The 12226-nt window shown below is 39.6% G+C and overlaps 1 protein-coding gene across 2 annotated transcripts in view; it reads right to left on the reverse strand.

Moving 5' to 3' along the window:
• Positions 1 to 12226, reverse strand: part of ZNF318 (zinc finger protein 318) — a 26326-nt gene continuing 14100 nt past the window's right edge. The window contains exons 5-11 of one of the 2 annotated variants that reach the window (XR_005700134.2): positions 10256 to 10355; positions 9217 to 9503; positions 5847 to 6050; positions 5275 to 5374; positions 4149 to 4267; positions 344 to 3770; positions 1 to 227 (exon numbers count right to left, since the gene is read on the reverse strand). Coding sequence is in view for 1 of the 2 variants with exons in the window: in XM_040059713.2 (XP_039915647.1) it covers positions 1020 to 3770; positions 4149 to 4267; positions 5275 to 5374; positions 5847 to 6050; positions 9217 to 9503; positions 10256 to 10355 (3561 nt within the window). In the remaining variant the exon portion in view is untranslated. Of the gene's footprint in view, positions 3771 to 4148; positions 4268 to 5274; positions 5375 to 5846; positions 6051 to 9216; positions 9504 to 10255; positions 10356 to 12226 lie in introns of both variants that reach the window. The other variant, XM_040059713.2, reaches the window with a different exon arrangement.

Below are 12226 nucleotides of genomic sequence, written 5' to 3' on the forward strand. Positions count from 1 at the left end.
CTCCATATGTTTATTTTTTTAAACAATTTACAAATAAAAATGTTATATTTATCCAAGGAAACACATTTAATACTTTAGTCTTTAACAAGCTATACAAATGAGAACCATCACACTCAATAGCTCAAGGACCATTCAGGGTAGGCATGCATGTGTCTGTATCACATGAAGCGAGTCCAATTCCTGACACCAGGATTCTGATCTTCTGCTTCTTCAGAGCTGGTCAGCTGCTAAATGATTTAACACAAATAGTTACTGGATCACAATAAAATGAAAGAAAGCCCATTTCAAATCATGTAAGTGACCTCAATATGTCTGGTCCAGGTGTCAGGCCACAGAGCCTTACCGATTAGTTTTCTTCTCCAAAAGCCAGTCGGGACAGATTTTCTCCCCTTGCTTAGTGATGTGGCATCCATACACGTGCTTATACAATACAGTGAAACACCTCAAGTACAGATGTAATACAACAGTAATTACAAATCACAGAGACAGGTAAACAGACAAAATCATCTCTAAACACATTCTTGCATTTCAAACAACAAAAGTAAAGAAACCCATGCATTACAGTTCAAAGAAATTTTCAGTTTTAGTTCTTCTGCAAGTTTCCATTTCCTCAGTTCTAAATCGCCGTTCTTGAGCTTGTCTCAGCAGCTGGGCTACTCACGGTGCTGCTGGCACAAACTGGGTGAGCTGGAAAACACCCACGAATGGTCAAAGAATAAAAGCCCCCAAAATAAAGAAGACGCACGCATTATAAACGAGATTCCATTTTAATAGCAGAGTGTAGAAAAGAAATTGGCAAAAAAATTCACATGAAAAAACATTTTACACAATTAATAATGTACAGAATAAAGTATGCAACTGCCTTCTGATGATTTACGTTTCACTTTAGTCAAGTCCTACCACAGAATGCAAAATACACCCAAAACTCTCAGCTGGAACAAAAAAAAAAAAACCAAACAAAAATCATATACATAATCCCAGCCCTAGCTCCTCAAATATTGGGACTGGCTGGATTTACTTCAACCCACTGGGCTTTCTGCTATGCTTTCAGCATTTCCTGAATTCATTGTAGCTTCCGAACTACTGTCAGGAGCTTCTGTTTGCTCAGTCTTCTTGCTCTGAAGGGTGCACATTCCCTTGCCTTCTGAGCCACCCACCTTACCGTGTGTTTCTCTGAGCTCGGGCAATAAAGCTTCCATGCACTCAGAAGCCTGACATTCTGTGCTGCCTCTGTCACAACTCAGTGATGGCATTTCAACAGTGCCACCTTTGCTCTCCTTCACTTGCACAAGTATCTCAGACGTGGGAGAAATGCCCTGCACTTCTAGAACTGGCATGACCACTTCTGTAGTGTCACTATTTGAGGTCTGTGATCCAGGCTGCGGCATAGGTTTCTGAGAAATCCGTGTGCAAATTTTATCTTCACAACTACCAGAAGTCAATGTAGCAAAATCAGTAATCTCTGTTTCATTCACTGTTCTCTCAATGCCCAGTTTTTTAAGTTTACTGGACTCCAGCCTAATGGATGCAACAGTTTCTAGTTTTGTGACTTCTTCTGTATTTTCCTCTAAAAGTCCTGCTGAAAGGATGCTGAAACATTCATGTTTTACCTTACTGTCTCCCAAATTGAAATCAGTGCTTTTCAACTCAAGCTCTGCTTTCTGGGAGGGAGTCTTCAAGTGTTTCACATCCTCTGATGGTCTCTTGAAAAGAAAATTATCTAATCTTGCATCAGATTCAGTGTGTCCTAATGACTTTTGTTCATTTTCAGCTACTAATTCTAGACTGGATCTGATTTCAACAATGTTCGAGCTGGTATTGACTAACCGTTCAACTCCCTGCTTCTGGCTTTGGTTATCTAACACTGTATGGCCCGAAGGTTTACGTTGAACTTTTTCTTGAGCTTCTGATAGGGTACTTCTAGTTTCTGTCTGTCCCTCTGTCAGTTCTGAAGCATTAACCTCATTAGAGGCAGATTTTATTCCTGCATTTGGAGTATTTGATAGATCCCAACCACTTTCAGAACAAGAATGTGTTGTGACTATCTGTTCTTTTCCATTACTAGTTCTGGAAGTGCCCCAGAGCAAGTCTGGGCTATCAGTTTCTGAGTAAGTTCTACAGTTATCATTTAACTTTTCCTCTACCAAATGGGAATTTCCCAAATTTTGAATTTCATTCTGTGTCTCAGGTAACAAAGTCTTTGAGTGTAGGCTATGCTTAGGCTTTACTGCTTTTATTTCCCAGTCTTTTGTCTTTGTGTCTTTCTCCAAGGTACCGGGAACATTTGTGTTTGTAACTGGGGTTTTATTTCCATCTTCCCGTCCAACTTTCTCTTGGACCTCAGTTTTCTGTAGATTACAGAATTCCAGACTGCCTGCCTGCTCTCCACCTCCTGTATCAAGAAGTCCAATTTCTGCAGGCATCTGGATACCAGTAACAGGGTTTTTTTCTGGTAATTCTGTGACTGCCATTTCTGATAGGTGAGGCTGAAGTGATTTCTTGATCATTTTAGCCTGATTTTCAACAGGAACCAAACTCCCTGTCACTTGATTATTACACTGTGAGGAATCCACATTCTCAGAATCCTCTTTCAATGAGGATGAGCAACTATTTGTTCTGTGATTTGCAGATAAGTCTGCAGGTTTTGTTATGTTTTCTCCATTTGGAAGCGCAGAACTTGCAAGCTTACTGTCAGCTGAACCCTTTCCACCACTACTGTAGAAAATATCATAGAGATCCTTAGCATTGGCTGTGGCCAAGCAAGAATTCCGTTTCTCTATCTTTTTTGCTTGCTCACTGAAAGCAGTTGAAGGTGGCGGTGGTCTCACAGGCGTTGCCAGCATTGTCTGTTCACTTTCAGACACACCTGGAGCTCCTTCATCTGCAGGGATGAGAGCTGCCGGCTGGACTGCTGGTGGAGGACGGGGTGGAGGTAGTCTGTCTGCAGTCTGAGAAGACTCATTTTTCTCTGCTGCTTTCAAATCCTCCTCTGAGCCTTTCAAAATTACTTCTTCTCCCCCAAAAGCTTTTGATATGATATCTGGAGGCAGTAGAACATCTGCATTTGTTTCTTTTACCACTGGCAGCGGCTTGGTGGTAGTTCCAGAGGATTTGATGGATAAAAAGGTGTTCAAAGGTGGTGGTTTACTAACTGTTGCAGTATTAGACTTCCTGAAAATCATGGTGGGGATTGGTAGATTGGGAAAAATTTTTGTTGGTGTCGGTGTGGAAACAACTGGTGTCCATGGGCTAGTGTGTGGAATAACAGTTTTCCCAGACAGCTTGATTTCAATGGGCTTGATATGGGACTTCACAGACTGACACTTGTTCTCCTCCTTGTTTCCTTCTGTATTCTCTTCCTTTGGAATAGCTCCTGGGGTTTTATCCTCTCTCTCTGTCTTTTTCCAGCTGAATTTCCCAAAGGAGGTCTGACTTGGTGATTCCTTTTTTGATTCCTCTTTCTTTTCTTCTTTCTTCTCCTCTGTTGTCTCCTCCTTCTTTAGCTTTACCATGATACCCATTTTTCGCCCAGAAGAATCTGTTTTGCCTTGAGTTTCATTATTTCCTTCTCCAGACTCTGGGATGCTCTTTACTTCCTCCTTCTTTATTATTTTTGAGTTTTTCTCATCCTTCTCTTCCTTCTGTTTTTCAACCAGTTTCCGTTTCAGCTCGTTTTGCCGCCTGCGCTCTGTTTCTAGAACTACAGCCAATCCAGCTTGACGGTCTAAATTTCTCCTCTCTTCATAGAGTGGGTTTTCATCTATGTATTTCTGTGGGAATAAACAGCAACATTTTAGCCACCGTTTCTGTGAAAAAGAAATCAATAAATGCAGCTCTCTGACAATTTTGACTTGTTCAGTAAGTACCAACTCAACACTAAGAGAACAGGGAACTTTGTCCTACCAACTACAAACTGCTTGCAGCAGTGCTGTCACTTTACAGTAGACACTGTTTCAGCTTCATGCAGATAAAATATCTCTATGTACTGATGTAGTGGGAAGTTCTGCTTATTTAGTTCAGTAGAATGTAGTGAAGATAACCAAACACATATACTCCAAGGAGTTAAATGTCATTCTTCAGGAAAGGAAGACAGAACAAGTGGAAGCTAGTGTAGGGAATGTCTCTTTCCTAGTACACCAGTTACCAACCTTATATTTCTCATTGTGGGGATGACTTTTCACATGCTGCTCTGCTGAGATTTGATCTCCAAAAAATTCCTGACAGAGCTGGCAATAATATCCAGTGATGGGAATCAGAAACTCAGAGCCTGAAAAGGCCAAAGAAAATTATCAGAGAAACAAAACTTAATAAATGCCAAGCTCTTAACAAAGTTGGTCAAAGAACAACAGCAAAACCTCCAGTAATGTTCCTTCAGGAACAGTTAATGCTGCGCTCCTTACAGTTACATTATAGGAACCACCACTACCAGGAAAAAACATGTAAAGTGAGTAAGTTTGTTACTACGGTTCAAATTTAAGTGGTTACCACTGTGTTATGGTAATCGAGCATTCAAGCAGGTTAACATTTCCTACAGTCTTGATCTATTTTCTATCTTTCTGGTATAGTCTGCTCAAATACTAAGCACCTGGTTTATAAACAGAACACAAATATTTTCATTGATGTTCAGCAAGGTTGCATTCTTATGCCTACAGAACTCTCTACAGTTATCTGAGACGCTGCAGATTCTTCTTTAGTGGGCACTAATAGAAATATGTAACAGATCAATAAAATGAGTTGATCACTGGCAGGCCTTTTAGACATCATATTTTAAATCCTATATTACTTTTCAGCTCAGTTAGAGCTCCTTCCATATGTCTGTCTCAGATTCTCCGTATTTGCACACACAAGTACTCATTGGTCAATTTTCAGAGAGACCTCTGCTAAAAATTTACAGAATGGAAAAGTCTACTACAAGACTGTGTGGAATACTGTGCAAGATCTACCCAAACACTGCCAACTCTTGTAGTCATGCTCTAAAATCTAATATGTTGGCAAAAATTGCTTCAGAACCACACTGAAAGACATCTGGTATTCAAAATAAAAAAAATAATCTCTAAAAAGATGAAAAGAAACCACATTTTTCCTACACTTTCCTCATGACCTTTTCCACAAGAACAGCCAAGAAACTAAATAACTTGCCTTTTTCCTAATAATGCATTAACTATAACTGCTCCTGTACCAAGGTAAAGTTTTGAAAATTCCTTTCTCTGAGCAAGTGGAACCTACTGGAGGGGCAAAGAGGGATGATAGCTGAGTTAATAAAAATTAACATACCTTTGGCAGGAACCGTTATCTTATCAATGCGTTTTATGGAGTCTTGTTTGGTCTCACTCTGGGTCTTCGAAGCCCAAGGTCTGTTGTAAGGATCCAGGGTCTATTTGCACAGTGACAGAGGTATATAGGCTCATATATTACACAAGCAAGGCAAGAACACTTGTCTTTTTCCTTTTTAATATCCTTTTAGAACACTGAACATTAAAATCAATGTGCATATATTTACAAGAACTAATTTTCCTTTCTTTTCCCTCCCATTTTACAATTTACAACGACAAAATAACCTGTGAAAAGTGTAAAATGTAAATGACCGCAAGGAACAAGTAAACATGTGAAACACAAGTGGCAAACCTCAGCAAACTGAACACAGGCCCCATTTACAATATTTGGAACACATCAGTAGCTGTACAACTGCTCAAGTCCAACATCAGGGGAAAAGAATTTGATAAACTACTTCTTGGGTTTGTTATTACTTCAGGTTCTCTTGTAAAATGTAGTTCTGTGATGTATGTTTTTGTGTTAATATTCATAGCAATATGAAATGCACTTAGTGAAGGAAGCCTGCAACATACCTGTCTGTGTTTCTTATTATGCATGTGTGTGAAAAAGTCAAACATGGTCCCGCAGATGGTATTGCAGTCTTTGCACCAGTGGTTCCCTGCATCATAATATTCATAAATATTGGCCAACTGGAAAGGATGTTTGGAGGACTGTGAAGAGGATTCTGCTGGCTTCGGGCTTCTACCTCTCGACTTTTCATTAGTAGTTTTTGATTCCTAAATTGAACAGAAGGAAACACTTCTCTAAGACAGGGCAGGACAGACAAAATGCTCTAGAACTCAGAACCTGCCTCCAGCAGAAGCCATACATACCAAAAAAAAAAATGTATCACCTGCTTTTCAGCGCCCAGGTTAATTCCACCACTTCAGAGAGCTGGTATTGCCGACTAAGATGCTGCGTGGCTGCAGTGAAGAGTTTCCAATAAGGGTCCCAGATGTAATGGCTGGATGGTTGTAGGTAATCAAGGAACCAAATGAACAAATTCCCTGTGGCATGCACCCTTCCCACTTTATTGGTTTCACACAACAGTTCCAATTTACCACACTATCCAAACAATGCCCAGAAGACCTCAAATGGTTCCCCTAGAGGCATTCAGAAGTTACTGTGAAAGTAGCTTGAATGAAAGCAGAATGGAAAAGGAAGCAAAAATCAGTAGACTAAAAGTATTTAACTCCAGTTTTATCAGATTATTTGAGCGTTCCTGAATTCTCCAGAAAACTTGTTGCTTAATAATAACAGAAAGATGATGTTTTGTTAATTACCTAAGCATATAAGGTGAAGGATCTTGTGATTTAAACTTGTGATGTTTGCGCTTACATTGATCTGTACAGAAAGATGCCATATAGTGATACACAGACATTTCAGGACTCTATCCCAAATTAATACTAAACTAACACTTGTAGCAAAACAAGTATTATCTGAAATATACCATGAATGAGCCTTGGTAATTTAGATTACAATAGTACTAGATGTATTTTGAGTTTTGAGTTACATTTTCAGTGGCATAAAGTCCATCATGTTATCATTTTGCATGGCAGTCTGGAAAGAATGGCATGTTAACTTAGCAGACTCGAGTTGGCTGTAGGATTTCCAAGTTATTCACAACCAGCACTAAATAAATTTATTTAAGCAGATTCAAAATTGTCAAATAACAACTGCCTTACTTTAAATTCCTTAACACCACCCCCTGCAACATGCATTGTAAATCAAAGACTGAAGAAACAGTCAGGCCACTATGCACCCCACAGATATCCATATCCCAATATAATCTAGTTCTTGGTAGCAAAATAAGAAATGACCCAATAAATATTTGCAGGTACTCTGTCAGCAAGAACATAGCAAACGTTCTCTTGAACAATGAGATCAACTTATGATCTGCAGGAGGTGCAAGGAAGGATGTTCACAATGTCACACAAGCATCAATGTTTATGTTATTTACAGACATACACCTATAAAAATACTATCTCAATCAGAACTTTAAGAAGACAATGCTTCTCAGATAGACAGGTGACAGCCCACCCTTAACTCCAGTTTGTGCACTACCCCAGCTCAAAGATGCCTTTATAATTTGCTGCTATTTAGAGCCCAGACAGGGTGAGCTGTGTGTTTAGCACAGAAACACAGACTTCACCTCTGCACTGACCGTGTAACTACAAAACACGGACACAGTGTCAGCAGCAAGGGACAACAAGGTACCTTGCAAATAAGCAGAAAGGCAAAGGCTTTTTGCCCTCAGGTTGGCAGAGTGAACCAATCTCAGTGTTGAAAGGCCTGCACCATCTTTCTTTTCATGAAAAAAAAGTTAACAATCAGAACTACAGCGTGAATTTTAGAAGCTGAAGGCCGTGTCCTATGTGCCTACATATGTATGAAAATATTAAATGTTCCTGTCCAGAACTCACAATTTTCCATGTTAAAAAGGGAACTATGAAAAGGAGATCAAGTCATTATGGGTTTGGACAACACAGACAATGCAAATTAAAGTAATGAGAAATATATTCACACATGCCATATCTCAAGAAAAGAAAACAATATAACTTAAGGCAATGTAGGACTTAAACATTTTTGCTTGCTTTAGTTTTATGAAGTGGTGACTGAAGCAAACAATTTGTTGTGGACAGTAAGCGGACAGTAAACTTCAGAGATGTTTCAAGAAACAGCTACAATAAAAAGTAAGTCTTTAAATTAAAGATACCTAATGAGTTTTCAGACCACAATAACGCACAAGGAAAATTTTACAGGATAAACAGATTTGAGTGACTTTGTAGGAAATACAGAATCACAAAACGGGTAAGGTTGGAAGAGACCACAGTGAGTCATCTGGACCCTGCTTGAGCAGGGTCATCCCAGAACACATGGCATGGGATTGTGTCCAGATGGTTCTGGAGTTATCTCCAGTGACGAAGACTCCACAACCTCTCTAGGCAATCTGTTCCAGTGCTCAGTCACCCACACAGTAAAGAAGTTCCTCCTCACACTCAGCTGGAACTTCCTGTGCATCACTTTCTGCCCACTGCCTCTTGTCCTCTTGTTCAGCACCACTAAGAAGAACCTGGCCCCACGCTCTTGGCATCCTCCCTTCAGATAAATTGATGAGGCGCCTTCTCAGTTTTTCCTTATACCTCTTACCCTATTAACATTTTCCTCTCTGCAAAAAAAATATATGCTAAGATCTACACAAAATTCATCTACAATTTCCCATTAGCTATTTCTGTTACATATTTGAATAAACATCTGAAAAGCAGGATAATTGATTTCCTGAATACAAGCATAACCATCCTACTTTCAAAGTAAAACTGTCTTCTGGAATGCAATAAACCTGTTCTGGTACATCCAGCACAGAGTAGCACAGATCATGTCAGAGAGACCATACTGATGCATACTGGCATTTCTTAAGAGAGAACACATGGACTTAAAAAACATGGTACGCTGACCATCATCTTTAAGTCTTGTGATTTGTTACTATCATTACCCAGTGAGAAGACCGACATGCTCCCAACTTTCAAAGAGCTTTGCTGCTAAAAACACTCCTCCCTGAAAGGCCATGACAGAAATTTTGTAGAGGAGACAAAGAGGTCTGTCCTCCTGATATGGTATCGAGATCAAACAGCTACACACAATAATGATACTATTCAATCCAACCAACACCTCAGCAAAACCAAGATAAAAAACAGTAAGTGCCGCTGAACTGCACAAAACCTGAGCGACGTGATATACACTGATACATTGACTCTCACCTGCATGCACCATCAAAGCCAGTGTATGAGATGCGGTAACAAATGACATCAAATGATCCTCTAGTAAATGTGTGCGACCAGCTGTCCCCCCAGTGCCCTCTTCTCTTAGTGGGAAAATCTTTACAAACAAACTGCAAGACTTTACCTTGTTGGAGGAAGATGTTTTCTCTACACCTTTTGCATTTTCTGACTTGCTGCTCTTTTCCGAGGAATCTTTAGTTTCCACAGATGGTTTCCGGGATTTTTCAAATATGTTAATCCCCAGGATTTGTGCTACTTTGTCAAGCTCAGACTGCTTCTTGTCGGCTGCATCAGCTTCTTTATGCAGCTCTGCAATCTCCTTCATAATATTCTCTTGTAGTCTGTTCACCTCAACCAACAAGGGGTCTTTGTGTCCGTCTTTCTCACGACGTTTTTTCCTCAACATCTCTCCTGAGCCAATCAAGGAACCAGAAGAGTCAGAAATGCAAAAGGAAAACTGACTTTAGATCTGCACAATAACTCCAGCAACAAGTAAAATACTAATATAAATTATTATGGCTAAATCTTCACTATGAAGTTGTAAAGATGGAACTGACTCTCAGGCACAGCATCACTAAATCTGAATGATGTGCCTCTATAAGGACTACCATAACAGACACCCTAAGAGAGGCACCATAGTCCTCCGGAGTATCAATTTAATAATCATTATTTCCCCGTGTGACCAAACAAACAAAAGTTAAATTGCATATTCTAACCTGAAAGTATCATTTTCCAAAGGTGAGGGAACTAAGTATTTACTTGGACCAAACAAATTTTAAAGACACAAAAAATTAGCTCTCTTGAGAGAGGACTTTTCCATCTCCAGATAACATTCATGAACAATTGAGAGGCACAATAACATCTTCAGTTACTATTTCTCACTTCTAAAGAAGCATTAAAAAGCATAAATTACAATTCCTTCACTTTTTCAAGCCAAGAAGATGCAAGAGCAACTGTTTGCTCAAATTTTGATGCAATTGATCTTAATACAGTAACTAGGTCACTGCTTTCTCAAGAGTTGTGCATTACCAGGAGTATGAAAATACATTATGGACTATTATTATATTGGTCCTCCTCCTCCTGTTAGATACCAGGACTTGTGACACATCCCAAGGGGGGAGAAAAAAAAAGCAGGGAATGGAGGGGTAGGTAATGCACTTTACCTTGCTGTTTACGAAGCCTGTCCAATTCAGTCTTGAGATAGTAAAGCTTCTTCTGCCGTGCTTCTCGATCATTCTTCAGTTTTTCTCTCTCTTCTATCACCTAAATAAATTGGAAGGTGTCTGGATTTTCTTCTCTTCCCCACACAAGTTAAACAGCCTTGTAAGAACGACAGGAAGACCTCAGCTTCCCAGACACAGAACACTGCTCACTACTCCAAAAAGTTCTTGAGTATTTTAACACAATAAATACACCTCTCCCTCTGTACCTGAAGGCAACTGTACAAGTGGTCATGCTTCAACCCAGTTTGTAGGCAATTTTTTTTCTTTGGGGCAGTGTATTCCTCTAAACTGCTCTGTTGGATGCACCAATTCCCAAGGTCCTTAGGCTCATCTGACTATCTTCTACAGGGCTAATCAAGATCAGTGCCAAATAGCTGTTCAAAACTCATGCAGCATCTCTACAGCTAGCATGTTCCATCAGCCTTCACAGCCCTTCACCTTGCCTCCTGCTTTGGCACATTTTAGCTATTAGTGAGGTTTTGCTTCAATCTGACATGAAACATCAGGATTAAATTTGTTTCTTGTTCAGTAAGGTAAACTGTAGCATGAGGAACTCACAAATCCTTTCTTCATTGGTTTACACTGATTCTCACAGAAGGAAACAAAGCAATATGCTAAAATGAAACCTGAAATGTTCTTTCAGTTTCTTTTCCAGCTTCATTTTTCAAGAGACAAATGCCAATTTTTCCACCTTCACAAGGCTCTTAAAACTTACTACAGACTCCTTCCCTAACAAGCAAGTGATCTTGACTTTCCTAGACAAACACTTCTACTATAGCAATGTCAGTGTTGGCAGGATCCCTGAATCCTTCCTGAAGCAGTTCTACCAACACAGTTAAGTTACATCTTAAACACTGTAAGGAGATTTTTGTTATTATTTTGGTTTTGTATGCTAATATTTTTATCATCAAACCACCATTTTCTCTCTGAGTTTTCTGCAGCATGGGGGCATCAAGCGGAGTATGCAAATTTTTATACTCCAAGCCATCCCAGCAAAAACCCAGTGGACTAAACCCAAGTTAAAGATTTCTATAGTGGAGACAAAGCCTTAAGAGTTCTACCAAGATGCACAGATGAGTTACCAGGGTTTGTCAGGGAAGGAGAAAACCACACACCTTTAGCCAAGATAGCTCTTCCAGAAGTAATTTCATTAAGAAGAAAATTTAGCTGTGTCAGTTGAAATTATTATTCCTGCAAGCAGTGGAAGCTCACTTATTTGCTGATGTAGTGCTTCATATAAGTGAAGAAAAGGCTCTTATTATAAAAGGTTGTATTGCAGTCTCAATAGCTAAAGGGAGTTTGAAAGCAAAAGGGGTACAGATACTTTACCAAGGTTTGTGGTCACAGGAAAAGTGGCAACAATTTCAAACTGAAAGAGGGTAGATTTAAACTAGATATAAAGGAAGCATTTTTTTACAATGAGGATGGTGAGGCATGGAAGGCTGCCCATAGAGATTGAGGACTCTCCAGCCCTGAAGTGTTCAAGGTCAGATTGCATGGGGCTCTGAGCAACCTGGTCTAGTGGAAGGTGTCCCTGTCTATGGCAGTGGGGTTGGAACTAGATGATTTTTAATTGCCCCTTCATACCCAAATAATTCCATGCCCTTATTTTAACAACAAAGACCAAGTGGACACCAGTCTGAAAACTAAAACAACTTTTGGGACTCTTACAGTTGACAGTTGTGTGACTACAGTTTCCTATTATAAAATGCATTCTTCCCCACTACTCTCTAATTATTGTACAAACCAAGATAATTAGAAGAGGAAAACATTAACATGCATGACCTGAACTGGTGTCAGAGCCTCCAAGTAGAGTTTCCTCTAAATTCTTCTCACTTTGTGATTTTTGTAACAGAATTAATATAAATTCTGTAGAGGGAAGATTGTATGTGATGGTCAATGATGATATCC

Source organism: Hirundo rustica, chromosome 3 (genome assembly GCF_015227805.2).
Source record: "Hirundo rustica isolate bHirRus1 chromosome 3, bHirRus1.pri.v3, whole genome shotgun sequence".
Taxonomy (NCBI): Eukaryota; Metazoa; Chordata; class Aves; order Passeriformes; family Hirundinidae; genus Hirundo; species Hirundo rustica.